Genomic DNA, 27,729 nt, shown 5'->3' with positions numbered 1-27,729 from the left:
GTCCCAGAGTGGCCTGGCCAGTCAGAGGTTTCTGGACCAAATATTAAGTTCTGTTTTTCTGATGTATCAAATACTAATGTCAGGCAATAAAAAGCGAATTAATTACTTAAAAATCATACAATATGTTTTTCTGGATTTTTGTTTTAGATTCCGTCACTCACACTTAAAGGGTATGATAAAAATGACAGACCTCGACATACTTTGTAAGTAAATTCACCGTCCCTCCTCTGTACATGGCCCAAACATCTCAGTTTGGCAAATATTGTTCCTGAATAATCCAGACTTCTGTTAACAGCCTCATTGTAAATATGAAATACATCAGATTTTTATTTTATTTTATTTTATTTTATTTTATTTTATTTTATTTTATTTTATTTTATTTTATTTTATTTTATTACTATTTTTTTTTATACTTTCTTGTACTCAACCACACTCCAGTATGTAAAGGACTGTCTCAGAAAATTAGGATACTGTGATAAAGTTCTTTATATTCTGTAATGCAATTACAAAAACAAAAATGTCACACATTCTGGATTCATTAAAAATCACCTGAAATATTCCAAGCCTTTTATTATTCTAATATTGCTGATTATGGCTTACATCTGAAGAGAACTCAAAAATCCTATCTCAAAAAATTAGAATATCATGAAAAGGTAATTTCTTTTTTTTTAATTGCATTACAGAAGATAAAGAACTTTATCGCAATATTCTAATTTTCTGAGACAGTTCTGTATAGTGTGGGGGGTTCACTTGCTACTCAAATAGCAAACAGCTAACAGACACAATTAACGGATTAGCAATTAGCAGCACTAATATATCACAAACTGTTCATTTTTGGCCAATAGTAGACATTGTTTGGGTTCACAAAGATTTCAAATAAAAAGATGTTTGCTTCACTGTAGTTCAACGTATTGGTAATTAATAGCCATTGGGTTAAAGGGTGGCGAACATATCAGTGTTAGCATTCTCTGCCATCCTAATGTAGCCTGCTAGCAATAGCCAAAAACAGATGCCTTGATATAGTCAAAAACTTCACTTGAGACATCAATAATGAACATATATATATAATATATGAACTGAAATTTGACAAATGCTTGGAACCACAGGTCTTGAATATAATAAGTAACATGTTTGATCACCATCGTTTCATTTTAATTTAATGTTGCCGCTCGTGAGCACGTCTATACTCTCCACAATAATAACTAAAGGCACTGAAGACAGGGGAAACGTAGAATAACAACATTTTTGCTTTCTGCATTAACCAAGCCCACTTCAAATTTTCCACCCAATCACACGGTAGTTCTGGGACACCCCGTAAGAGGAACGTTTTGCCCAGATGTTGTTGTGTCGAGAACTCCCAGAGCAGGGCCGCGAGAAGCCAATGACATCATTTTGTTCTCGCAGCCGTGGGAGCCAAAACAAAAGTCGTCTCTTCTCGCGGAGGCGGAAAGGAGGCTTTAAATTCATGAAATAAAACTTTTATTTCATTTCTGGTTTCTGTTTCATAATGCACCTTCTATGCTCATCTGGAAAATACAGATTATTGTTTTTTTCCTCACTAAGTGTTTAACGTTTCATCGGCCCAACACCGAAAACCAGAAACCAGGGGCAAAGATTTGTTTTCTTTTTTTTTTCTCTCTTAAATCTAACATGACTTTTTCTCATTTTCAAACATGAATTCAGCTTTAACCGTGTAATATCCTGGTGAAGACAAAAAGAAGACAAACTTTTTGAAAGCACAAATGGCTTTTTGTTGAAGGCGCTTAAATGAAATGTGATCACGTCCATGAAATTTAGCACCTTTTAAAAATCAGACGCTGTGGCTGAAAATGCTCTTAGCCTGAGCAGAAAATTGAGCCGAAATGAAAAAAGAAAAGGAAAAAAGACATAAATTGTTCTATTCATATTTATTTGAAAACAACAATCCATTATTTCCACTTCTACTGCGATTCCTCGTTGCCACTTGGGTCATACATGATATTTGTATTAATTCCACAGAACACCATCACAAAAAAGTTACCCTTTTAAATGCACGTTTAACTTTTTTTTTGTCTGTTTTTTTTGTTTGTTTAAAAGTACTGTTGTCATTTCTATACAATGACTTGTGCTTTGATATCTTTGAAAGAAGAGACTTTTTTTTTTAAATGTTTGTTTTAAAGACATCTTTTTTTCATCATGATACATAAAGAGAAGGGGACGGGGGGGAGGGGAGTTAAGGAAATAGAAAAAAAAAGTTGTAAGAAGAGGATATACTGGTCGAGTTCACACTGATACAGGATACAGAGATGCACACTCACATTGCAGCTGCCCGGCTCTGACAAAAAACAAAAGAAAAAAAAAAAAAAGAAAAAAAATGTCCCAAAGAGAAATCACAGCGACCCACAACTGCTCCCTTCTTCTCCTGATGTTTTAAGGATTTTATTTTTCAATAGAACATTTATTGTTGCCTTGCAACAGATACACTCCCTGCCGGCGAGCAGAGTTTTGGCTAAATATTGCTTAGCTACAAGAGGAATGTCCAGGAGAGGGTGGAGGGGGGTTTAAAAAAAAAAAAAAACAAATGTAAGAAATGTCTTATGGTTAGTATTATTATTGGTTTCAAGGGGTTTATGGTTCAGAGCTCAGAACTGTTCAAATTTGATTCAGTATATGCTGCAGAAATAAATGGGACTTTTATCAGACGGTATAAGGGTTGTTTAGCAGGGGGGAAAAAAATGACAAAAAAATTTCAGCCAAAAAAACAAAAAAAACAAATAAGCCAAAATCCCTGGATATTTACATGGACTGGAATGTTTTTTTTTTTTTTTTTTTTACATCTGATGTATAAAAAAAAAAAATTGTATTCAAACAAAGTGGTTGGACTTGGACGTGGAGCTACGTTGTTGTTTTTCTACCTGGATGGAGGCAGGTGTTGGAGGGTGGGAGGCGGAGCAAAAATGCCACGGTGCACGAAGAAGGAAAAAAAAGAGGAAGAAAAAGAAGGCGTGCTCGTTCACTTAATGCTGAGAGCAAGTCTTTGTCTTGTAAAAGGAGAACTGAAACCAAGTCGAAATAATACCATGAGAGTAAGTTTAAAATAATAATAAAAATAAAAACAACAACAACAACAACAACGACAACAACAACAACCAGGAAACAAACGGCAAAGAGCAGCAGAGAAAATGTACAGGCAAACTAGCAAATCTTAATGTGAATGTCGTTCTAAAATGTTAAGTGCACGTAGATCGATAGATAGGTAGGTAGATATAGATAGATAGATAGATAGACAGAAAGACGGATAGCTATTTAGCTAACTAGCAGCGCAGTTAGCTAGATAGCTAGCCAGTGGAGTAGGTCAAGGGCTAGTTATCTAATTGAGATAGAGGGCACGTTAGCCAACTACCGAGGTAGCTGGTTAGAATGCCGCTTGGATAGACAGCCTGGGAGCTAGCCACCCAGTTAGCTAGTAAGCTAAACAGACAGACGGACAGCAAGTAGTTAGATGGCCCGCTAGCCGCTCACCTTGCTATCATGCTAGCTCTCTAGACAGACAGATGGTGCGCTAGTAGCCCGTTAGATATCTAACTCTACATATCGTTAGCTAGTACGATTAGCTATCTATTATGCTAGCCCTCAAGATGGAAAGATAAGATGGATAGACTTTATATACTGTTAGTTTTTGTATGCTGGGTAAATAATCTTGTAAATCTTACTTCTATGTGTATATACCTCCAAGCAGGGTTGGGGGGGGCTCACTTAGACGTATATAAATAGGTCTAACATATAAAGCCATATTACAGTGTACATATCGTCGCCCTAATGTAAGCCATAGCATAAAAACCCATGCTTTACATAGAAAAAGGCATCCACAACATTTAAGAAAAAAAATGTACAATTTATGAAACATGGTAACAATAATAAATAGTATTATAGAACCGCCGCTGTACACGAAAAAAAGCCGTTCTTTTAAAATTTCACTCATATAAAAATATGTTTTAGTGCAACCATACGTAATATAACCATAACTTCACATCGCTTGTTGAGACTTTTTTTAAGGTGTCAAACAAAAACACAGGAGGGGAGGAAAACGAAGGGTGGGGGGTTGCATTTATTACAAAGCTGATACGCAAAACTTGATAGTATTTAAAATTACCTTCCTGCTTTGTTTGCTTATCATATATAAGCAAAAGACAACAAAAGAAAGAAAAGGCACACGTAGCTGTCCGCAGATTTTTTTGTTTCGTTTTTGTTTTTTTCTTGACGTACCGTTGAAACCAGAGTCCGTTTTTTGTTTTTGTTTTTTTCTTTCACGATGGTTGGAACCGTGCGTCATCACAAAAAAGTCTTTAAATAATCGGAGGGCGGGCCGCAGGGAGCAGACATGCCGGACGCGTTAAAAACTGGTAAAAAGTTCAACGTCTCCATTTTGAAAAGAGCAGTTTTCTTTGTAAAAGGAGAGAGAAAGTGTGTCTATTTCGGGTTGAAATAGAAAAAAAAAGAGTGTAAAATGTGCAAATGTTTCCTCTCTCTGTTGCACGTCATCCCTTCCTGTTATCCCAAGAATACAAACAGAAAATTAAAAAAAAAAAAAATAATAATTCGCCGCGGCCGGGTGGCGTCGCGGCCCTACGAAGCGTCCCTGCTTCGCTTTGTGCTTTCCGCCTCTCGTTCCGGCTTGGGGTGCGGCTGGGGGGCCTCCGGCGGGGTGGTGGCGATGGGCGGTGAAGAGGAGGGCGAGGAGGCGGCGGCGGCGGCGTGCGGGGAGTGAAGAGGCCCGAGCTCCTGGCCTGTAAAGTGCTGAACAATCATGGGACCTTGAAGGGGGGAGGGCGAGGGGTGAGGGGAGGGCGAGGGTCTGGAGAGAGATTCGGGGGATGGAGCCGGATGCTCGTCCTTCCGTTCGCCGCCTCTTCCTCCTCCTCCTCCTCCTCCTCCTCCTCCTCGTGCGTTGGCCTCGGCGTCGATGCAGAGCGACGCGATGGCCTTGGTGCAGGTGCGGATGTTCTCCTCCTCCTGCTTCCTCCTCACGCCGCCTCCCTCCCTCTGCACGGGCTGCTGAGGCGTCTCCCCCGACCTCTCGCCTCCGGCTCTTCCTCCTCCGGAGAAAGCGGCGGCGGCGGCCTCGGAATCGTCCGCTCTGTTCTCTCGCGGCTGCAGGCGAGCGCCGCCGTCCTGCGCCGCCTGCTGGACCGGGGCAGACGCATCGGGCGAGGGGACGGCGTGCACCATCTGGATTCCACCGATGGGGATCATCGGGTACGGCGAGCGAACCTGGGGGGAAGTTTTCCTGTTAGTCTCCCGTTAAAGCTCTCAGTCGGTTCATTTATCACACGTCAGAAGTGAATGCAAAAATTAAAAATAATCTAGATGAAAACTCCTGCTGTTCTCTTTTATGAAGGGTTGTTGTTGCATGTGATTCATGAAAGGCGTTACTTTTGTTTGTGTCCTTTTTCCTGCTCCTGATACATTTTGCCTTATGAGTGCTAATTTTTGGTAAATTCTAAAATCACTCATCTCCATGGAAACAGTTCTAGAAGCTCATACGGTGAGGTTTCGGTGCATTAGCCGATGACATTTCAATCAAAAGGTTTCTCAAACGTGATGCGTGTCGACAGGTAAATGACTGAACACCTGGAGTTGAGAGTGAAGTGGCAGGTGACTGAAGAGAACCTGATGAGGGGGGCTGGACTGGTCGCCATGGTTACTGGCTCGATCTCCAGGTGAACCTGGACCTTGTTCCTGGAAAAACAGAATCACTTGTGAATCTTGAGGGGTTTTTTTTGGGGGGGGGGGGGATTGGCGGAAAATTTTAAATCACAACACACACACACACACACACACACACACACACACACACACACACACATCAAGCATGTTTGAAACTATTAATTTGTTCCCTGACAAAACCGATCTCCTTGGACGAGTGCTTGTTGCAGACGTTAATTCATCATCAGGCTAAAATTCAGTGATCACAGTCTGTTTTCGCCGTTGGCTTCGCACTCTGTTGCCGTGGGAACAACGGCGGAGAGTTTGAAGAGGGAGCTCTTGAGAGTGAAAAAAAAAAAAAACAGGCCGGCTATTAACCGCAGCGCCGCCGGGGCCCCGATCACGTTTCGGTGAAACCCCACGTCTGTTTCTGTCCATCACTTTAGTCCCCCCGTTTCGTCTGCCAGGACATTTTCTCCTCTTGTTACTAAACCTCAGGGCCGCTGAGCCTGAATCCGGGGGCCGGGGGGGCAAAAGGAGCTCGAAAGCCCCGCGGTCCACTGCATGAAATGATCAATTTTTTCCAAAAATGATTTCTTAATAAATATTCAAACAGCTGTACTGACTTATTGTAACTTGTGTTGTTGATTACTGCGCTTTCTTGTTTCTTTTCTGTTGTCGTTCCGTCTCGACCGATTAAAGTTTGCTGTGTGTCGAACGCAATTGTAAGCGAAATGCTTTGCCACGTCTTCTTGGATCATCTTCGTCTTATCGTATCGACCTCGAATTTTCCTGTTTTCTTTCATATGATCATTGTGCATCCCATAGCGTCCCATGTACAGCACCGTACCTCTTATACCCGACCGTGTCGGGGCGTCTCTTATTTCCGATCACACCATCTTGGTCTTCCGGCGATGGACAATAACGGTGAGTAAACACATTACGGTACCCTGGCAAGTCTTTTTTTTTACGTCTTATCTCTTTGTGTCCTATAGTTGTAACTTGACTCGACTTAAAGTTTGTCATTGTCTTGTCCTTTCAGTATTGACATCACATACTAATCTGTCACATATAGACTATTTTGGCTCATTTCGCATCACATCATATTATGTGACCCGTCAGGCCTCATCTTCTCTTATAGTTTTTCCCTTCGTTTTGTATTTTTTTCCGAACGTTATTGTGCCCACTGTTTGTCGAGATGACAAACCAACAATCAGGTCGCACATGTCTCACCGTGTCCATGTCGGAGATGGCTCTGCTTCGTCCCGGCGGACCGAGCTCGCCGAGACTCAGCAACCCCGCGGGGTGAACCGCCCTCAGGCCTCGAGCTCCGCTCTGTTGGCTGAAAGCAAAAGTCGGAAAATCCTCTGTTAGCAAACACTTTTCTTCTCTCACTCCAAATTTTCTCAAGACCCGTCTTCATCTAGTTGATGGTGCCTCATCATCACCAATAACAACGGCAGAATAACAACGTAGCGTCCAACAGTGCAGCACGTGCCTTTTTTGAGTGTATCTTATTCCACGCCACGTCTGCTTTTGGGACAAATAATACTGCATTTTTTTGACATGGACAAAAGTTGCGTACGCTAGAAGACCAGGAAACGCCACGGGACGCAAGACCGCCACTGACCTCTGGTGGTGGAGGTGTTGGTGGAGCCCCCGCCTGGGAGAGATCTGTCTGATCAGGCCTTTGTGACGCCCTCTCGGGGAAAGGTCTCGCTTGTAGTCCCTCCCCGCCGGCGACGTGGGTCGAGACAGCGGCGAGAGCAGCGAGAGGTGGCCCCTCCTGGGCGAGAGGTCCCGCCTGAGTCCCGCCGCCAGCTCTCTCTTCGGGGAGATGTGGCGAAGGGGTGAGATGTCCCGGCGGGGGGAGAGGTGCCCCCCCCGCGGCGAGAGGTATCGTCGGGTGGAGGGGGACGGCGAGGAAGAAGGGGAGTTGGGGGAGGGGCAGCCGGAGAGGTCCAGTCCTGGCGAAGAGAGGCGCGAGGAGGGCAAAGAGAGGTCGGGCGAGGGGATGGGGACGTCTTCGTCCATGGAGGAGGAGGCCGGAGCCAGCAGCCTCGCCCCCAGCAGGCCCCGATGTAACTCGTCCTGCCCTCCGCCTGCCCGGTCGGCGGGCGGCGCCTGCGGCGTGATCTGGATACTCGGTACGGTGGTGAAGTAGCCGAACAGCGGCGGTTTGTTGTTGCCGAGGAGATCGGCTGTGGCGCGGTGGGAAAGGGACGGTGCCGAGTCGGAGGACGCCACCGCCGTGACGGATAGAGCGGGGAGGCTGTATGGTTGCGGGCTGGTGGAGCGGGAGAGGGTCTTCGGCGTGGAGTCGCCGTCGTAATCTTCGTCCTCTTCCTCGTCGTCGTCCACCTCGTCGCCGTCATCCTCGCCGCCGTCCGAGTCGTCGGCGTCCGAGAACTGGTGCTCTGCCATGACGCTTCTCGAAATCTTCCTGTGGCCTTCATCGCCTCCTTCTGGCAGAGGATAAGAAACGTGAGCTAACGGAAGAAACTGATTGCTAATGTTATTGTTTATAAAGCTAATTTTTTTGGCTGACTACGGGTTTAAAGTATTCAGCCAAGTGTCACAGTAAAACTCGAACAAGAAAAATTCAAATCTTTTTCTCCACCATCCACAGGTGGCAGGTTCTTTTATTATAATTTTTTTGGCAAATTATTCATTGTTTTACTTAGTAATCTTAACCATTTTTAAACAAATTCTTTAAAAAAATCGCAACTGGACTTGTTTTTTTTTAGACATCTGGATCAGATCTTTTGCACATGTACTGGTAAGATTTTTGGTCAGTGTTTTTTGGTCATTATAAATCAAAATTTTGCATATTTTTGAATTTGGGACAGTTTTCCTGCAACATTTTGTAGGAAGCATTTCTTCATGCTGCTGTATTGTTTCTCTTCAAGTCTTTAAGGTTCTCTTTGGGAAGGGAATGAGGATGTTCTGCTTTCAGATCATTCTATTATGTATGACTTTCAGTTTTTGTTTCTACTGCTCTTTTTAATACTTTTTTGTACTTTTTTTGCCGATTTTTCTCATAAACATTGTACCGTTGTACAATTTTCTGTACCATCTCGCCAATGCCTAATAAGATCTGCTCCTTACCTGCGTCATCGGCCTCCGCGTCTTCCATGGACGACATGGAAACCCCCAACTCCAGACACTTCTTCAGATGAGCCTTGGACTTCATGTGCTTTGTCAGGTTTCCTTAAGAGAAAAGGAAGCAGTGAAACCATGAAAAATGCTTTTCTGATTGACTCTTTCTCCTGTCTGATGCTGAACCAGAAATTTTGTATAAACCTCGGATTATTGCCAATGAATCACTTGTTCAGGTTTAGAATAGCTTTTATTTTGTTTTTGCCTGATTTCCCAGAGCTAATTTTCAAATAATGCTTGACCTGGGGGGTTTGAATATCCACCTTTTTGGATTTTCATGAATTTTTTTTGCAATTTTTGATGTAACTCCGTCAATTCAACCAGTGAAAATAATTTTAAAATTAGCTGAGAATTTTCACTGTACTCATTCATCCATCAAAAATTCCTGCTTGAATGGATAAAGAATGTAATTACCTTTAGTTTTATAATTTCTGATCGTTTTCCGTGAGCTTTATCTCTTTATCGCTACTTTTTTTTGTGCTCGTCTCAGGTGCCATCAATGTGGAGAGGGCATTAGCAGAGAAAAGTTCAAAGTTAAATCTAACCAAAAGTAACAAGTTATTTTGGGAAATCAGCTTAAATAAAAATTTGGAGAATTGGCCTAAAAATGTACGAAAAATATTGACAATTATCCGAAAAAAGTCCTGACAATTCATGTAAAAATGACATAAAATTCAGCAAGAAATGTCTTACAATAAATGTGTGAGCAAAGACTCTACAAGGGTAAACGGCAGAAATCAGCCAAACCTTTTGTCTTGAAGGCGAAGTTGCAGAACTTGCAAACATAGGGCCGCACATCGGTGTGTGTGCGGATGTGTTTCTTCAACATGCTGGGTTTCTTGCAGCGAATCCCGCACTCCTCACAGATGTACTTCCCGCGACCCCGACCGCGGACGTAGACGTAGTCCTCGTTGGACTTGTACCTGCACAAAAAAAAAAAGGGGTTTACTTAGCTTTCCTCACCTGTGTTGACTCAAAAAAAGGAGAATTTTTTTTTAGTTTTCTTTGTTTTTTTTTAGGTACTTCAGTGATTTTTGTTTTTTTTTTTATTTTTTCATCCCAGGCAAAGCAGTAGAACGAGTTCGCGTCCGTGTGTTTTCGCGTGTGCGATCGAGGGAAATCTCCAGCAACCGCCCGTCAAGCGTCTGTATTTCTGCAGTCGCGCCGCATCACGTTTCCTGGTGTGTGAAAGTGTGTTTTTGCGGAGAGGGGCCTTCCTGTCTGTCTGTAGTCGCTGCATGTCCGACTGGAACGACGTCAAAACACTTTAAGCGGCAAATGGTGAGATGAGATGGTGGAGGTATCAGAACTCTTCCCACAATTCTCTTTTTTTTTTTTCAAATTTCTGAATAATTTTTCATTATTTTTCTATGGGAGATAACTGGCTAATTATACAGTAAATTTTTTCTTTGCAAATTCCAAGACAATTTCACACCGACATTCAGCTCTTTTTTGGGAATTTTTATCTATGTTTATGTTAATTTGAAGGCAATTTTTAAGTGGATTTCTTGCCGATGTTCAGGTATTTTCTTTTGGATTTTTTCGTTCGATTTGTAGCTTTTTGACATGCTTTTGGAGACAAATGAAATAGCTGAGGCTGTAATGGATTAGTAAATTAAAAAAAAAAAAAAAAAGAAGTAAAGAATCAGACTTTCAAAAGCGGCGGAGCCAGACGTTTTCACAGCTGCGTCCAGTTCTGGAAATGAATTACGATGATAATTTTGTTTTATTTTTGTTATTTATTATATTCACGACACATGGTAGGATCGTAAAGCAGATTCCCTTTCAAAACTAAAGACACGGAGAATAAAAATCAGTTATGGATTCATTTTCCTTCATTTTGATCTCTGCTTTAAAAGAAAGGCTTATGTGTTTTTGTTTGCCGGTGTGTGTCTGTGTGTGTTTTATCCACTTAGTGCTCCTCGAGTGTCCTTTAGGGACGACAGAGAATTACTTCACTGTCTGCTGCTTTTAATCACTGTGAACATGTGTGTGTGTGTGTGTGTGTGTGCGTGTGTGTGTCTGCACGCGCACATGTGTGCACATGTGTCTGTTCCACCCAGTAACCTCGGCCTCACTGGCTCGACTGTACGACTATAAAACATGGTGATTGTGCAGGAATGTCTTTCACTGCAGGGGTTTCCAAGCTCTTGATTTCACTCCTTCCAGCAGAATTGAGGGAAAAAATTCCTGGACTTTCTAAGCGGAAAATAATCATCTGTGTCACTTTGTGGCGGGTTCGAGATGGATTGTTATTATTTCACCTGAGAGTCAGGATCTTAGCCTGGCATGCAGAGCTTAATGCAAGTCCAGGTCAGCAACCAGGGTCAAAACACAGAGATACAATTTTTTTCTTCCCATTTTCTGACGGAAATGATCAGCGTTACTTCTATTATTGCTAAATTCTGAGTGCGGATATTTTTTTTTTTGACAAAGAAATATGAATGGGAAGTTGTATCAATGATCTGCAAGAAATTACTTACACATTCTAGTGAGAAAATTAGGGGAAAATCAGGAAAATTACTTGGTGTAGTAGCAAAAAAATAAAAATAAAATAAAATAAAATAAAATAAAATAAAATAAAATAAAATAAAATAAAATAAAATAAAAATTATGCTGTAACATAGTTTCTGTATTTTTGTCCAATATTGAGCAAAAGTCGTCCAGGTCATCGCCAATCATTGTCAAATCTTAGCGCTGCAACTGGACAGGAGGCAACTTCTAGAAATCCAACTGCCAAAATGAGATTTCACAAGATTTTATACTGCCGGAAAATAGCCCCCGAAAACAGAAAAACAATTATCAATAGCTTTTGGAAATAATATATATTACTATATAAACAGTGTATACCATCTTTGTCTATTGTCCATTTACAATAACAAGTTTATTACTGCTGGATTTCTAACCTCAAATATTCCTGGAATAAATAAGGAATCAACTGACACCTATATAAGAGCGAGTTGAATTTGAATAAAACTTCTGGCAAATTATTATTTGGAAAAGCAACAAGACTAATTATTAGCAAATGGAGAAAAAAATATCTTCAAATAATAACAAGTCTTTGTTTAAAAATAAGGTCAGTAATGTCTATGATTTCTGACACGTATTCATATGAAAAAAATAAAAGGAATTTGGTGAGAGCTGCCACACAGTGCGGTGACAACCCGAATGTGCTCTGAGCTCCAATAAAAGACAAATATAGAAATAAATATCATGGATTAGTGTGCGATAAAGCTTCTTGAAAAAAATAATAAAATAAAAGGATAAAATTCACAAAACAGAAACTACATGAAACAATAAAAAAAGGGTCTAGTAAAATAAAATGAAACATATAAAGGCTAATTTTCTGGTTAATATAAAGAAAATAAACAAACACGGGAGCTGCTGCCATTAGAATAGCAGCGTGAAAAAGCGGTTAAAAGTTGAACTAATGAGGGACAGACTCGGCTTCACAATGGTCTATAAAAGGCCAACAATGCAGCTCCAGCCGCTGGCGCTGATGGTTTTAGCAGCGCCGACTCTCACTGGCACCACTAAACGCCCCGACAACCACTCGTAAAAAAACCAGTCTGATTTTTTGCTTTAGAGCTAAAACAATATTCCAAATAGCCGGGAATAAGACGTCCTCCTGGGCGAAGAAGGACGAAGAACTTTGTTTTTGATGGACATTCAGACATTTTCTGTCGTTCCCAACCCAAAATAGATTTGAATAATGTTTTAAGGATTTGAAAATCACTGCTAGCATGTTGATTTTAAATTTCTTAATTGTTCTCAGAATGCATTTTTTGTGATTTTGTAGCATGTTTTTTGTAAGTTTTGTCTGATTTCATTTTGATGCATGTTTAACATGACTGGTATTGATTTTTCCCCATAATTTCTTGCATGTTTTCTTAACTACTTGCTAATTTTCATTTGTTTAGTTAATTTTTTGTTTTGATAGTTTCTTGCTTTTATATGGTTTCAAGCAATTTCACCGTTATTTTACAGTATATTTCTGTATATTTTGAGGGGTATTTTCTTAGTTACCAGTTAATTTTCAGTTTTACTATTTATTGTTAATCAATATAGGTTATTTAGGGAGCTTCTTGCTTAAGTTATGTTTTTAAGCAACTTCCCTGTAATTCGACAATATTTTTTTAATTTTTACATTTTTTTTTTCGTTCATCGAGAGGACACATATTCTCATGTGTGAAAAATGTGTGCTTTCAACAGCAGAAGGTATTTTGTCATTATATCCAACCAATGTTATTTGCAGAACATACCCGCCTTCGAAGATCTTGATTCGCGTCGGTTCAACGTTGGTCTGTTTGACCGACACCTCCTTCTCCGCCTGCTCGTCCTTGGAGCGCTCCCATGACACCATTCCCTTCATCTTCCTCCCGAAGTGACTGATGTCGACAGGCATCAGCTCCGGCTTCAACTGCAAACAAGAGAGCGCAGAGTGTAAAATGAAACTGGGCAATATGCTTACTTCCTGGACCTGAACATGTACTTCACATCGGTACCAACCTGGTCAAACCTGAGCTTCCAGGCCACCGAAGACACCAGTTTTCCAGAGCTCGGAGGCGACATGGCCGCGGTCGTGTACATGAGCTCGGAGTCGCGCATTTGTTTCGACCTCAGCAGGGCCAGCGCTGCCTTTGTGCTGAGGTTCATAGGATTGGGATTGTATGAGCTTACGCACCAGGAGCTGTAAATGGAGCTGCGCAAGGCCGCTGGCGTGCTGTTGGGTTTGGAGTAGTTCAGGAAACACCAGCTGACCCGGCTGATGGTTCGCAAGCTGGGAAACTGGAAAAACTGCTGGACATCGGCCATGTCTGCGAGCAGCAGGGCCTGGCCGCCGTCTCTGGGCAATCTGGGTCTCTGGTTGGAGGAGAGCTGAACCAGCATGTCTGCCGGGGTTTTACTGCTGTGCTGCTTTGCGCCGTCGGCATCGCTCGCGTTGTCACAGGAGACCATGGACGGGGGACCGGGCTCTGGGGCCGACTCGTCTACGTCCAACTCCTCGGGTGAATCTCGACCATGCGACGCGGGAGAGCGGTCGGTGACTATCTGGAGGGGAGGGGTGAAACTCTCTGCCCGGGGGACGTCAGGGAGGTGGGGGGCTGAGGAACGAACTGGAATGGCGATCTTGGGGGGATAGTCATTCAAGGGAGGGGAAGAGGACATCCTTTCGGATTCCTCGACGAAGCCATCGGACTTCGGTACTCGCTGCCCTCGGCCCTGCCCCTTCTCGAGTTTGGTATCGGCGCCGCTTAGCTCAACGGCGCTCATCTCCTTCAGTATCTGTCCATACATCCTCTCCTCCTTCACCCGCTTCTGCTGTTTTGTCTCGATGAAGAGCTCCAGAGAGCTGGCGGGCGAGAGCATCCGCTTGCTGCCTCCGATGCCTGATCCGGAGGCGTCGGTTGTGGAAATGGTGCCAGAAGTTAGTGATAGCGGGATCCCGGTGTTCAGACGCTGTTCGGGCAGGGAGTCTGGACCCTTCCAGTTCGGGTGACGAAGTAGCACCCCGTCGGTTTGTCCCAGGAAGTGAGATAAGTTAAAGCTAGCTCCGCTCATGCCTTCGGCAACTCCGCCAGGGGGTTCGCCGACTGTCATTCCTTGAGGTGGCCTGTTGTTGGTGGTGTCAGTGCTGCCTGCTCGGGCGAAGTCTTGGGCTCTATTGCTATGAGCTATCAGCTGGCTAACACTGGTGTACATAACACTTCCAAATGATGGCACGTGAGTTTGGATTCTCACTGGAACAAGCATACCGGGCAATGAAGCCTGCGAGCTCAGGTTTTGGGTGGCAAAGACTGGTTGGACCTGCTGCAGAGGCATGGAAGCAAGGGAGGAACTGGGCGAGGACAGCTTAGAGGAGAGCGATCCAAGGTTTTTCTGGGAAAGAGCTGAAGTACCGGATGGGAAGGAGGCAGGGTACATCGGACAACTGTCCGATTTCCCATCGTGTTGATCGTGGGTTTGCTGCAGTGAGTGGGGCTGCGTGGGTTTGTGGACGGGGTGTCCGGACAGGTTGGCCGGTGAACGGATGTGGAGTTTTTGGAGCTGCTGCTGAGCCTGGAGAGTCTGCAGTTGTCTAGGGGCCTGATTGGACTCCTGACTCCAGTATAGACCCGGTTGCTGGTAAGACAGGAAAGGGGGACCACTCTGATGTTGCTGGATGACGTCTTTGTTTAAGACCTCGTGGCCTGGATGATCCCCCTCGGATGAAGAGCCCTTGGGCTGCAGGTGATGCTGCTGTGACCTGGGTTGCAGGACAAAGTTGGATACTCAGCTTAACTGTTTGGTTTTTGGACCGTAAACACAAAGGCGATATATTGGACAGGAGCAGGAAGGTAAACCGGGGTAGGGCACGCAAGTAATTCAGTCAGTAGTAACTGCGACTGATTTCCCAATGCAAAATATTTTAACTTTCTACCATTAATCGCGATTAAATTCAAGAGGTGACAAAGCTCTGTCGGCACGGAGGAATCAGATAAAAGTACGATAAGCCAGTCGTTTTGGTTTAAGGCTAGTTCTCTATTGTCTGGTACTTTTGGAAACTAAAGAATAAACTTGCATAACGGAGAGAATTAAAGACAAATTTATGAATAAACTAAAAAAAAAGGCATTTTTACGTTTACGTGCACGAAGAGAATATCACTTGGGATAACAAACACAAATCTTTTCACTCTTAACACCGATTGTAAAATTTAGGACATCGCCATAGCAACACATTGTCTCCATTGCTTTCTTGCCATCTCATCAAACTGTGATTGTCTTTCCACTGTCATCCAGGAGGTTTAGCCCGTCTGCGAAGTTCCATGAGACTGCTGAATAGTTTTCTGCTCATTTGGGGAAATATCTGGTCTCCTGTGTCGGCATTTGATTTCTATTTGTTCTTTGTCGTCCTACCAGAGCTAAAATATGTCTTAATCGGGCCAAAGTCCAATCACGGCAATTTTAGCTCGACTTTCAAAATTTACTTCATTTGGCAGCGAGTAGGTGCAATGCAGGCGGAGCTAATGATTTCATTGTAGTGAAAAAAAATGGTAAACAATTGCAAACAGAGTGTAACCAAGGAGCAAAGTTAACTGAGGCAGCAGAGCCAGGCCTGCCGCCCACTCATGTAACTGGTGCACGGATTTTTCCAGATCAAACTGCGGGGAAAAAAAACTGTGAATGTGTAACCGTTGCCAGACGATTCTGGCATCGAACAAACCAGGTCACCAGTAAGAATAATGAGAGTAGCACTTTAATGCCAGGTTAGCACTAAAAATAAAAGGTCTCACCACGCAGGGAATTTGTATCTGCGGGTTTGTTTTAGTCGGTTCTATTTATTTCTTTACCCCGAGACAAAATGAACCTTATATGGTGTCAATCAAGTATATAATGAGCTCGAGAAATCCATCCATCGGAAAGTCCAGACCAGCACCGCAGTAGAACTACGATGAACAAAATCACCGTCGAACTGTCTCTCTGCGTTCACGTTTGGTCGTTCCCTGTGATAAATCTACCTGTTATCAGTGTTTCAGAGTATCTTACCGGCTGTACAGAGGCTCCTCTTGCAGGCTGTCTTCGCTGATACTCTGCTGAAGGAGATGCTGATGCTGGTGCTGGTAAGATCCCATACCTGGAGCGGGAGTGAAAATGATTGGTAGGGAGTCATGTCATCTAAAAATGAATGTGGTGCAAGCAGAGTTGCAAACATAAAATTTAAAGTAAATTGGGTGAGCGTCTTCCAACGTATTTGTATACCATGAAAATTCAACTACCGCATACAAGTATTGAGAGAGTACACTGCAAAAGTACACTGAAGTATAGCAAAATTTGGCATGTACTTTTACAAAGGTAGAAATCCATATTACTGAATCTCATCAGTTCTTTGTTGGTTGACAGTATTTTGTTTTCAGAAATGTTGTGTTTTGGGCCACGGTAGACAGAGATTGATTCAGGTTTTTACTTCAAATTTGACCAAGTTACAGACATAAAACTCCATTGTTTGTGTAATGCAGTGGCGGGCCATCAGGGCCTGCAAGGCCTTCTCTGCTGGCCTAAAAAATATCATAATCACAGACTGATTTTAATTATAATTTGTCCATGATTAGCATTTTCCCTGTCTGTATTGCTTCTAGACATGTATTTTCATATGAAAGCATTTAGCCAATCAGATTTCAGCCATTATTTGTTGCCAGGCAGGGCCAAAGTCAAAGAAATCTGCCTGGAGGCCTGCAGAATCCGATTCACGGGCGCTCGAACAAAAAACTAGTGTCTATGAAACTGTTGCTTCAACCAATCTGATTTTGAGTTGTGACACCAAGGCCTTCTAGAAGACTATGCTAATGTCAGCGTGTCACTTTTGATTGGATAGTCAGAGAGTGTACTAGCCAGAGCTAGCAGGCTGCATCTGTAGCGCGCTGCATAAACACAAAAACAGTTGTTTTGATGTAATAGCTAATTTGTCAGCCCATGATGGCTGTGGGAACCATTTTAAAGATGGGCTTTTCAAGAAAATGTTAAGAAAGGCCATTTTTATAGCCATAAAAGAGTTATTGAGGAGTGGAGTGACAAATGGAGCACTACTGAAGGCCTAGGTGTGAAATGCACGGCCCGCGACTGGTGAAATGTTTGTTTTCTTCAAATGAATGTGTCAGTAAAAAAGAACATAAAATCTCAAACCTTCAGATCACGTGACATATTTTTGGTCGTTTTTTGAAATGTTTTTCTGCTCCCATTCAGAAATGTAACGCTCACCTCCCATGCTACCAACGACCCTTTTATTTCTGGAGGCTACATCACTGCTGCTATGAGGGGGCCCCGCCGGAACGGGCCAGACACCTTGCTCCATGCTTTCCTGCTTGATTGATAGCTCGGCGCTGCCTGGTTCCTGGGCGACGGCCTCTGGATAAACACTGAGAGAAGCCTGGAGACACCAGGATGGAGAGAAATTCAGAGGTTTCGAAGTGAAATAACAAAAGGCTTTTAAAAGACTTTCAAACAGTGGTGATGGTGGGATGAAAGCTCAGGGAGCAGGATCATATGGCCCCCCAGGATTTGACTCGGATCCTGCTGATCCCATTATGACATGCTCAAACCCCTCGGCCATAGAAGCCATGGATGTCAAAACAATATTTACTGTTCTGCTAAGACTTCCATATTGGGAACAATGCATATATATATATATATTATATATATATATATATATATATATATATATATATATATATATATATATATATATATATAATTTTATATTATACTATTATTTTCTATATATCTGTATGAGTGATGAAGTGGCATGAGTATTGCACTAATAATATACAAAAATACATATATGTATATGAATCATTTTCTGTGATTTGATAGTCCAACAAAAAAGGGTTGCCAAAGATATCTCAATGTTGATCCTTGATACAGCTAATAATCAGATCAGTTTGTGGAAAAAATACATCGATAACATTTAGTTCGTCTTTTTGTTTTTTCCTTTTGTTTTACATTCGATTAGTTCAGAAATTTAATGTTGAATCTTAAATGTTAAATATCTGGAAATGAGACTTAGTTTCCTAGGAATTATGCAAAAAATTACTTTAAAAGGGGAAAACGGGGGAAAATAATTACCAAATTACTACTAATAATAATTAGTAGTAATTACTACCAATTTTTATAGAATTACCAATAATAAAAATGATTAAATTACCAATTACCAAATCAATTGCAAGAAAGTACATGGAAATTAGAAAAAAATGTTTCCAATTGCAGAAAATTTGACAATCTAAAAAACATTACTTTAACAGATAAGCTAATCAAAATGTTAATATCTTTAGTAAGATGGAATACTTCTGTCAAAATTACCTTTGAAAGCCCTGAGAACAGACACTGACAAGAAAACTTGCAGTTAGTTTTCTGAAACTTGAAAACAAGGGAAGGCTTGAGGCTACCTGTCGGACCAGGTATCCCCGACGGCGTTCCTTCCTGGCGGATGCACTGGGGTAAAGCTCCCCCTGCCTGGACGTTGTCAAGCTTCCGTAGTCGAAGGATTTGCTGCGCATTTCCGGCAGCTCAGTGGGCAACGTGCACGGCGCCTGCTCGGAAGAAGACCTCCTCATCTCTCTCTGCTGGTGGTTGCTAGCGTGGCCGCTGCCCGGCACCGTCAGGAACTCCGACGGCTTTGCCCCACCGGTGGATGCCAACAAGTCCTCCTGTTTCAACAAGTCACAAAGATCGGTTTTACCGGAGCCTTTTTTCCCGCATCCATTCTTACGTCGTTTGGTTACGTCCGTATGCTCGGTCCTTACGTTCAAAGACGTAAGATCTTGTTCAAAGTTGGAACCTTTGATGATACTGATGAACTAACTGAGATTGAGTTTGTTTATTAAATAAGGCTTGAGAGTACATCTGGTCTTCAACCCTACCTCAAATAGCCAAAAAGAACCTACAACACAAGCTTTAATTTGGCAGTGCGAGAAGAGTACTTGGAATACTGTGATAAAATATTATACCTGCTTGGGGGAGGCAGACTTCAGATTTTCATCTCTGTCAAAGGACATGGAGAAGGAAGAGCAGTGGGACAGGTTGCTTTCCTGACTTGGGCTGCGAGAAAGGCTGGTGCAGGTTGACTCGAAGCTCGATTCTCCCGAGGAATGCTCCATATCTGCAAGGCGCAGCCTCTTCTTCTTAGGTGGGAGTTTTTCCGAAGGCATCTGAGACAGAGTGTCGCTCCTCTGCGGCAGCTGGAACTCCTCCACGTGCTGCGGCTGCTTCTCCGGCTCCTTTGTCAACGGAGCGTCGGCATCTTTCTCGGGCTTGTCGGGCTCTTCCGTCACCCTGATCTCGGGAACTTGGATGTTAGGCTGTCGGACCAGTTTGTGCGGCATGTGATAAGGGTGTCCGGGCGAAGCCGCGGCGGACGAAGATGAGGCCAGGTCGCTGTCGCTTTGCTGCTGCTGCTCTGCGCTCTCGGTTCTGAGCAAAGCCGATTCGGGACTTAAAGCGTCTTCAAAAATCTCGCTGTCGGACTGCTCGGAGTACTGGCTGGACGGGGCAGACGGCTGATATCCCGGCTGCTCAAAAGACTCCGATTTCTCGAAAGAATTAGGCCGGCTGAGGGAGTTGGTGTGCTGGATTACCGATATAACGTTTCCCGCCGCCTTCCTGCACTCTGAGTCGGTAAACAACGTCATGTCCTCTGAACCCATGCTAGCGCAAGTGTCAAAGCTGTCCGACTGGCTGTGAGCACTATGAAGCGAGCCCTTCCCTGTCGGGGTGCCTCTGGACCCGTCAAAACTACCTTGTCTGAACTCAAAGTCACCAACCATCTCTACAGAGCCACTGCAGCTGCTGTCACAGTGACCAGGACTGTCGTCCTCATCGCCGACACTCTTCTCTTTCCTCCTCTTTCTCGTGGCAATTTCCGACATGCTCACTTTAGTACCGTACGGGCCGTAGGCAATGTGCTCCGGGACTCCGGGGCTTCGCTCCCCAAACTTTTTACCCAGATTTGTAGGTAGATTCCTGGGTATGTGCCCAAACATCTCAGCCTCTCCTGCATGGGCTTCATTGACCGAAAGTTCAATGGCAGCTTGCCTTATGAGTCTGCGAAGCCCCGGCGGGTAGAACACATCATCCGATGTCATCATCTCGTCAAAGGAGTGGCTGCCTCGAATCCCCGGAGGGACGCTGAGGTTGGTAGGGGAGGACGTTGGCATCGAGTTGCTCCTAATAAGTGGCCCCGAATCCGACGGGGGCTCCAGAAGTCCTGTGCTGCTTTGAGAGGGTCCCGTCGGATACTGTTTGGGATCTCCGGAGATTCCGATATCGCCTCTGAAACCGATATGATCCTCCGCTATCTTTCCGATGTCCACAATCGCACCCGGTTGCTTCAAGCTACCCAGGCCGCCGTGGTCTGTCCCGGTCATGTCCACCGTGACGGATTGTTTGGATCTGGAGCTGGGTCGGTAGTACCAAGTCCGACCGAACATAATCTCTTCGTACGTTTTAACATTAGTATTTGGAGGGCTGATCTGCTGCTCTGCGCTCTCAGAGCGAGAAAAATAGCCAGAGTCTGTGCTGCCCTTGCTGTGAGGACTGAGGAGGTTCAGGGACTGGGACATGACAGAATCACAATCCTGGCCTTTTTTCTCATTCAGTCTCAAGGCCAAACGTTGCTTGATGGTGGGTGAGTCGTCCAGCGAATGCCCTCGTCTGCCGGCCTGGGACGGCAACATGTGGTGGGACCCTTTGACGTCCTGAAAGGGTGGGCACTCCATTCCCGTGGAGGGGACTCCCCCCGCCTTGGGGACAATAAGGATAGGCACTTTCATAGATCCAATGGGCAGTTCTTCAGCGGAGTCTGCGTATGCTGGCTCCACACCACCTGTAGGGTAAGACAGGATAAAGAGCCAGGCGTATTACCGAGACGGTAAAAAATATACATGCGATGAATTAGCGCGGTTAAAAAGTGCCGAGAAAAACTCGTAACCCGCCGACGTTTTTGACAAAAGTCGGAAATAATTACCTCCGGTTTGACTTTTCATAACGTGAACTGCAATTAAATTGTCTTTTAGACATCCAAGACACGATTGGACTGAGCAAATCATCAAATCAGAGACAGGCCATTTCAAGGGTTGTGATTGAAAAAGAAATTAATCCAATTTTTTTACATCCGCATTTTTCCCTCTCCGTGTCGAGCTCTGGTTCAGCCCACTAGCCGACGCAACCGCTGCGGTTTGGCAACTTTGGACATGTCATGGTGTCACCATTTGATTCACCCGTGGTCGGTGTCCAGACATGTCCATTTTGACAGGTGTTTTCCCTTTTTTTGTGACCTACTGAACCGCCGGACCCTCAAAATAAAATCGCGAAAACCATGGTCGGAGATCCCTAAAGTAATTTAGGCGACATACGGAGCGGCTCCGTCTTTCAGGGCGACTCACCTGTGTTCTTGTCCACTTCAAATGAGATTTGCGGGATGGGACTGTCTTTGTCTGTCAGCATGGTGGACCCGTCCACGCCTTCCTCGTCCGTGTCAGTGCTCTGCTCCCCGTCTGAGTGGACCTCGGCCTCTCCCACCGGGGACGCCTGGTCCGCATCCCCGCCTCGGCCCGCGGCCAGATCGGAAAACGGTAGGAGTCTGGCCTTGATGGCGTGAGCGTGGGACTTGCGATGCTTGTAAAGGTTGCTCTTGGTTTTGAAGGAGAAACCACAGGGAACGCAGGGGTACGGCCTCTCTCCGGTATGCGAGCGGATGTGCTTCTTCAGGACACTGGGTTTGGCGCAAGCTCGGCTGCAGTAGTGACAAATGTACTTCCCGGGTTTTTTGGGTTTCTGCTCTTTCTTCCCGTAGCCCTCTTCTCCGGGCTCAGGGCCCGACCCGGAATATTGTCCGAAAGAGCTGGGTAAACTGGGAGATTTTTGCCGGGGGAACCTTCCCGCACCGGCCCCGTGCGGGTGGGTGTGTCCCGGGTGTCCCACCTGGTACAGGTCATCGGAGGCCAACTGGCCAGCGAACGGCCAAGCGTGAGGCTCTAGGCCTGGCTGGGGTTTCGCTCCTGAGAGGAAGCGTGTAGTCTGAGGATGCTGAGGGTATGGCTGGCCCAGATGGTAGGAGTACCCTCTGGGGAACCCCTCAGCGAAGGGCCCTTGCGGGTCTTGAGATGGTGGGCCTCCGATGGCTCCGACTTGAGAGGGTCCAGACAGCAGCTTTCCGGAATTCCCCGTGACTGCGTACTTCTGGTGAGGGGCTGACCCCCCCTGGGCACCGCATGGCAAACTGTCACGGTGTTTCACCTCTGGGTCAGCAAAAGTGCTTTGTTTGGCGCTTGCAGAAGGTTCGGACGCCCACTTCCTGTGGAGTGGAGTCTTCTCCTTTACCGCTTCTTTGCTTAAGCATTTGTGACCGGTGGCGGCAGCGGCAGCAGCTGATTCACGGGCTTCCATTTGTGGAGAAGCTCTTTTTTTTTAAAAAAAAAAAAAAAAAGGGGAAGGGGAGAGAAAAAAAGGGGATATGGGAAAGAAGCTCTGGAAGGGTTACAAGGTCCCAATGCTAGCAGGCATGATTAGCGAACCTTCTAATTGCTGCCGACAAGTTCACAGAAACAGGAAGTACCCATCCATTGCAGAAACAATGAGAGCCAGCTTGGAGTTTTATATGACGACATCAGAAATGTTTCTCTGCCTTTGCCATTTTGTAAACGCGCCGGACTCGCTGTGCATTTTTAATTTCTCTCCAGTTCGTCCGCGGGTCGACCGAGCAGCTTCAACTGATCTGGACGGAGAAAGAAAAATGGAAAATATGTCAGTCGGGTCAATGACGTATTCTCAAAAAATGACTGAAAGTTTGAACGTATACCAACTTTTCTTGGTGAAAGTGCTTGTAGATCCTCTTTGCCGTCGCCTGGAAAGTCATTCAGTTTTTTCCATCTAATGACCTGTAACAAAACAGGACAGCGCCTATTAGTTATTTTTGTCCACAATCCAACCGAACAGATAACTGTCTCCGACTGTCGGCGGCGGCAGGACGGACGTTCGCTCTAAACATAGAGAACTCGCTAGGTTGCCAGTAAACGTTCAAGTCACTGCTCAGTTTCTTCACATTGGAATCCATCTGTGTATGCGTGAGTGTGTATGTGTGTGTGTGTGTGTGTGTGTGTGTGGGTTTTCAGCCTTTTCCACCCCCCGCCGCCCCCTTCCGTCCCACCAACCCTCCTCCTTCCACTCTGTGAGTCACTGATGCAAAGCAAACCCACGCTGTTCCTAAAAAGACACAAAGGCTTATAAATAGCGCGGTGGAAGTGACGTTGGAGTGTCATAATGTCTGTAGGCGTCCAAAAAGGCCAAGTTGAAGAGCAGCCATCAGCACCAGGCACCTTTCCTTCCGCGTTCTCTCCGTCATAGTTTGATCTAACTTGGAATGTATCCACTTATGTGTTTTTTTTAAAGCAAACAACTCACACAGGAAGAAAACAAACACGCACACACAGACACACAGACACACACACACACGTACGTCTAGAAACATTACTTGCAGGTATTGAAAATGCACTGCAAAACAATGCGAAGTGTGTTTTCTGGCTCCTGACCGCATCGACACCTGACAGCAGATGAAGCTGCTGCTGCTGCTGCTGCTGAAGCTGCATATTTGCTTTGTATTTCCTCATTGCAGAGCTAAAACAAGCTGCGGATTGCAACACACACACACACACACACACACATTCACCGGTAGTCAGGGCTCGGTGACGTGTACGTCTTGGGGACCAACGTGAGATCTATTAATAGCGCTGGCGGAAAAACATGCTGTTTTCTTATTTGCAGGAATGTCGTTAATTTTGCTCTTGTGTTTTTTTAATGTTAATGCCCCCCCCCCCCCCATCTCTCCTCTACACGTGCACGATTTAAAGTGCGCACAGATGCAGAAACACATCACTCTAACACACATTACAAACATTATCCCAGACCCGGGACATGTTTTTTTTCTTTTTATATATATATATGTATATGTGTATATTTCCATGCTGTTGAGTGAGCAGGAATGTGGGGCTTAAACCAACAGTTGAAAAATAAAATAAATTTAAAAAAAAAGGTCAGGGGGGGTTTTAACTGATGGTGAATAGTCAGCTGACTCACTTCAAGCATTTTCAAACTTGTTGATTAGATTTTGTTTATTCTCTCACTTAAAGCACTAAAACACATCTTGATCAAAATCCCACTCTTGGTATGTAAATGTAAGAAGAGGGCAAAGAAATAAAACCTTCTCCAGCAAGAAATGAATGAAAAATCAGCTAAATGTATCTTGCTAGTAAATATGTATCAATTTTTTTGTGATTTTTTTCCTCTGTAGTCATCACTTCACATATTAATCACTTGAATTCTTGCTTAGGCTGTGTGGTAAAACAGCCTGCACTTATATATGGTGCTTTTGAAGCACTTTAACTGGATTACATTCACACACACACACACACACACATGCACACACCAGTAACATGCAAGGTGCAAACCAGAGCATTGGGAGCAATTTAGTGTCTTGCACAAGGACACTTCGGCGCATAAACAGGAGGAGCCGGGAATGGGATATTACATTATTTCTTTACTCCCATTGAAAGTATATCTTTATTTTCCACGTCGCCAGAGACACACCCTGCCTTTTTTTTTCAAACCAACATTTTCTCACGACCATTAAATCGTCAACTTTATTATTTTTTTTTCCCTTTATCGCAACTTTATTCTCATAATCTGGTGATCCCGCTCAGCGCGGCTCTAATCCGGGTGTCGAGCGTTTTTATTTGTCTGATATAATCCAGGAAATCCCAGCTCAAACCCGCGAGAGTCGGACCCGTCACTGAAACTTTAAGCCTCTTGGAGACTCTTAGATTCACACACACATTTCTAGCGGTTGATGAGGCATCTATCACACACACACACACGTACACACACACACATCACGGGCACCTGACACCCATGACGATGCGAAGGCGTGTCGATAAACTTGTGTAATCGGACCGGTTCTGCGCTGAAACTGAATGGTCTCAGTGTGTGAAGTGAATGACTTACATAAAGCTTTATTCATACGAGCGCTGACACAACCTGCCCCAGTTCCCGTGTGGAGGAGAGACATGGCTGCCGGCACTGTATGCGCGCGCGTGTGTGTGTGTGTGTGTGTGTGTGTGTGTGTGTGTGTGTGTGTGTGGGCTGGCAAAGGGCAGGCTGAAACATCCAAGTAGTAGTTAGGTCAAAACAGGGCACATTGAGAGGCTCTGCTGTCAGGTAAAAATAGTAGATCTCGCGTTTTTCCAACAAAAATCACTTGAAATAACCGGTTACTTAATGTGTAGGAGCAGATCTCCATCTATAGTCCCATATATCTGGGTTTACGGAGCGGAAATATCCGCAAAATACTAAGACAAATGACGGGGAGATCGAAAATAAATCGCGCAAAGTTTCTCAAGATACAAATGTCTGATGGGAAGACGTGAAACAACGAGATAAACAGCCAGAAAACAGAGCGCGGTCATTAAGAATTGAGTTTAAATTGACAAATCGGGAAATCGGAAATAGATCGAAACGAAGTGCAAGAAGCAAAATCGTGAAAAGGGAAAGCGACGAGGAATTAGGGAAAAAGCGCTTTTCAAGAAACCGCCCAAAAGCGAACCCTTTGGCAGCATGACGCCGGCTCAGAATCGCCGTGGAAACAGCCGAATGATGGGACTCCACGGGCATCGGGGTGTTATTAAGACGGCGGATCCCGGCGGGGGTGGATGGGGTTTGGGAGGAAAGTTATTCTTACATCGACCCACCGGGGGGCCGCATTCCGACGTGAATGTTTGGAATTCCTGCGACGCCGAAACCCAGAGAAAGTATCTTAGTGCGTCGCTGCGAGAGGGTGTGTCGCAAGATTTGGAACGAGGGACGAGAAAATGGAAAAAGAGGAGGGAGAGGGAACAAGTGAAGAAACCAGTTTGACAAAAAAAAGGGGGTGAGTGAGAAAGAAAAGCCACAATGTTAGAAAGAGAACTGATGCTGGAGGACCAGAAAGAACAAGCGAAGGCGTGTTGGGGATCAGCGACACGTGTTGGGATATAAGAGAAGATTTCAAGGACACAAATGAGGGAGAAAAATATCTAAATATACACATTATTTAATAAAAAATATATATTTACACAGTAAATTTTTCCAGAATTGTTGACCAAAAAAAAAATCACTTAATAACTTTTCTTTTTTTTTTTCTTTTTTTCCCCAATATAGAAAAATAAGGCTTTATTTTAACCTAGCTGTAATTACAAACGTCAACATTGGAGGAAATCCATTACAGAAAAATAAAATAAGACAAATTTTATCAATTATGAGCAACAGAAAATCTCAAATTTGTTTGGGATCAGGGACATCTGATGGGATATAAGAGAAGATTTCAAATAAGGGGGAAAAATATCTAAATATACACATTATTTATTAAAAAAATTAATTTACACTGTAAATTTTTCCTGAATTGTTGGCTAAAAAAATCCCTTATTAACTTTGGTTTTTTTTTGTTTTTTTACCAATATAGAAAAATAAGGCTTAATTCTAACCTAGCTGTAATTACAACCGTCTACATTAGAGGAAATCCATTACAGAAAAATGAAATGAAACAAATTTTATCGATTATAAGCAAAAGAAAATCTCAAATTTGTTAAAAAAAAATTATAACAAATATCCTGAAAAGTGTGCAGCAGCATCACACAAAGAGGGGACAAAAATCAACAGAAACAATAAATGAGATGTGGCTGATGTGGCAAACCGTCATGCCAACTGGTTTCAGGTTTCTGCACCTACTCACACACACACACACACACACACACACGTGCACACATGTGCACACACACATACCGGCACCTGGACACTCACAAAGGGGGCGGCTTCGTGTTTCGGTGCACGAGGTGAAGTGTTCTGGTACTTTGGGTGGTCAGACGCCGCGTAAATTATTTAAACGTGCTACTAATGGTTTCCATTCAGTGATTAACTGCTTTGTGTGTGTGCATGCGTGTGTGTGTGTGGTGTGTGTGTGTGTATGTGTGTGGAGAGAGAGAGGCAGAGCCAAGCAAGGGCAGCTGGAACTCGATTGGACTGGAACCATTAAAACCCACCTTTGTTTTACCTGCGGGGAGACTGAACTTACTGGAACAATAAGCTGCTCTGAGGACAGTCTGTGTATATGTGTGTGTGTGTGTGTGTGTGTGTGTGTGTGTGTGTGTGTGTGTGTGTGTGCATAAGTGAGTGCGTAAACTCCGATAATTAGAGAGACCCTAGAGGAGCTTTAAGTTACTTTCTAATTGTATATATTGTGAGTTCATGCAAGTTTTCCGGCCTGTTCAATTATTATTTATAGAAATAATAATCAAGATAATAAATCACAAATATTTTTATTATTATTTG

The 27,729-nt window shown here is 43.9% G+C and overlaps 1 protein-coding gene across 5 annotated transcripts in view; it reads right to left on the bottom strand.

The window, feature by feature from the left end:
* Window positions 1-1,892: 1,892 nt before the first annotated feature.
* The window catches only part of hivep2a (HIVEP zinc finger 2a), an 85,958-nt gene continuing 60,121 nt past the window's right edge, over window positions 1,893-27,729 (bottom strand). For 4 of the 5 annotated variants that reach the window (XM_086142959.1, XM_086142960.1, XM_086142958.1 and 1 more), the window contains 14 exons: window positions 23,178-23,252; window positions 21,759-23,089; window positions 19,326-21,199; window positions 18,765-19,025; window positions 17,581-17,749; window positions 16,372-16,459; window positions 13,354-15,091; window positions 13,107-13,264; window positions 9,592-9,767; window positions 8,794-8,895; window positions 7,316-8,150; window positions 6,919-7,027; window positions 5,611-5,718; window positions 1,893-5,250 (listed from right to left, as the gene is read on the bottom strand). In XM_086142959.1, coding sequence (XP_085999085.1) covers window positions 4,606-5,250; window positions 5,611-5,718; window positions 6,919-7,027; window positions 7,316-8,150; window positions 8,794-8,895; window positions 9,592-9,767; window positions 13,107-13,264; window positions 13,354-15,091; window positions 16,372-16,459; window positions 17,581-17,749; window positions 18,765-19,025; window positions 19,326-21,199; window positions 21,759-22,761 — 7,266 coding nt within the window. In that variant the 5' untranslated portion in view covers window positions 22,762-23,089; window positions 23,178-23,252 and the 3' untranslated portion in view covers window positions 1,893-4,605. Of the gene's footprint in view, window positions 5,251-5,610; window positions 5,719-6,918; window positions 7,028-7,315; window positions 8,151-8,793; window positions 8,896-9,591; window positions 9,768-13,106; window positions 13,265-13,353; window positions 15,092-16,371; window positions 16,460-17,580; window positions 17,750-18,764; window positions 19,026-19,325; window positions 21,200-21,758; window positions 23,481-27,729 lie in introns of those variants that run through there. The other variant, XM_086142962.1, reaches the window with a different exon arrangement.

Source organism: Fistularia commersonii, chromosome 36, assembly GCF_037954325.1.
Source record: "Fistularia commersonii isolate RoL2024-O1a breed Wild chromosome 36, RoL_Fcom_v1.0, whole genome shotgun sequence".
NCBI lineage: Eukaryota > Metazoa > Chordata > Actinopteri > Syngnathiformes > Fistulariidae > Fistularia > Fistularia commersonii.
This window is presented reverse-complemented; position numbering and strand designations above follow the sequence as displayed.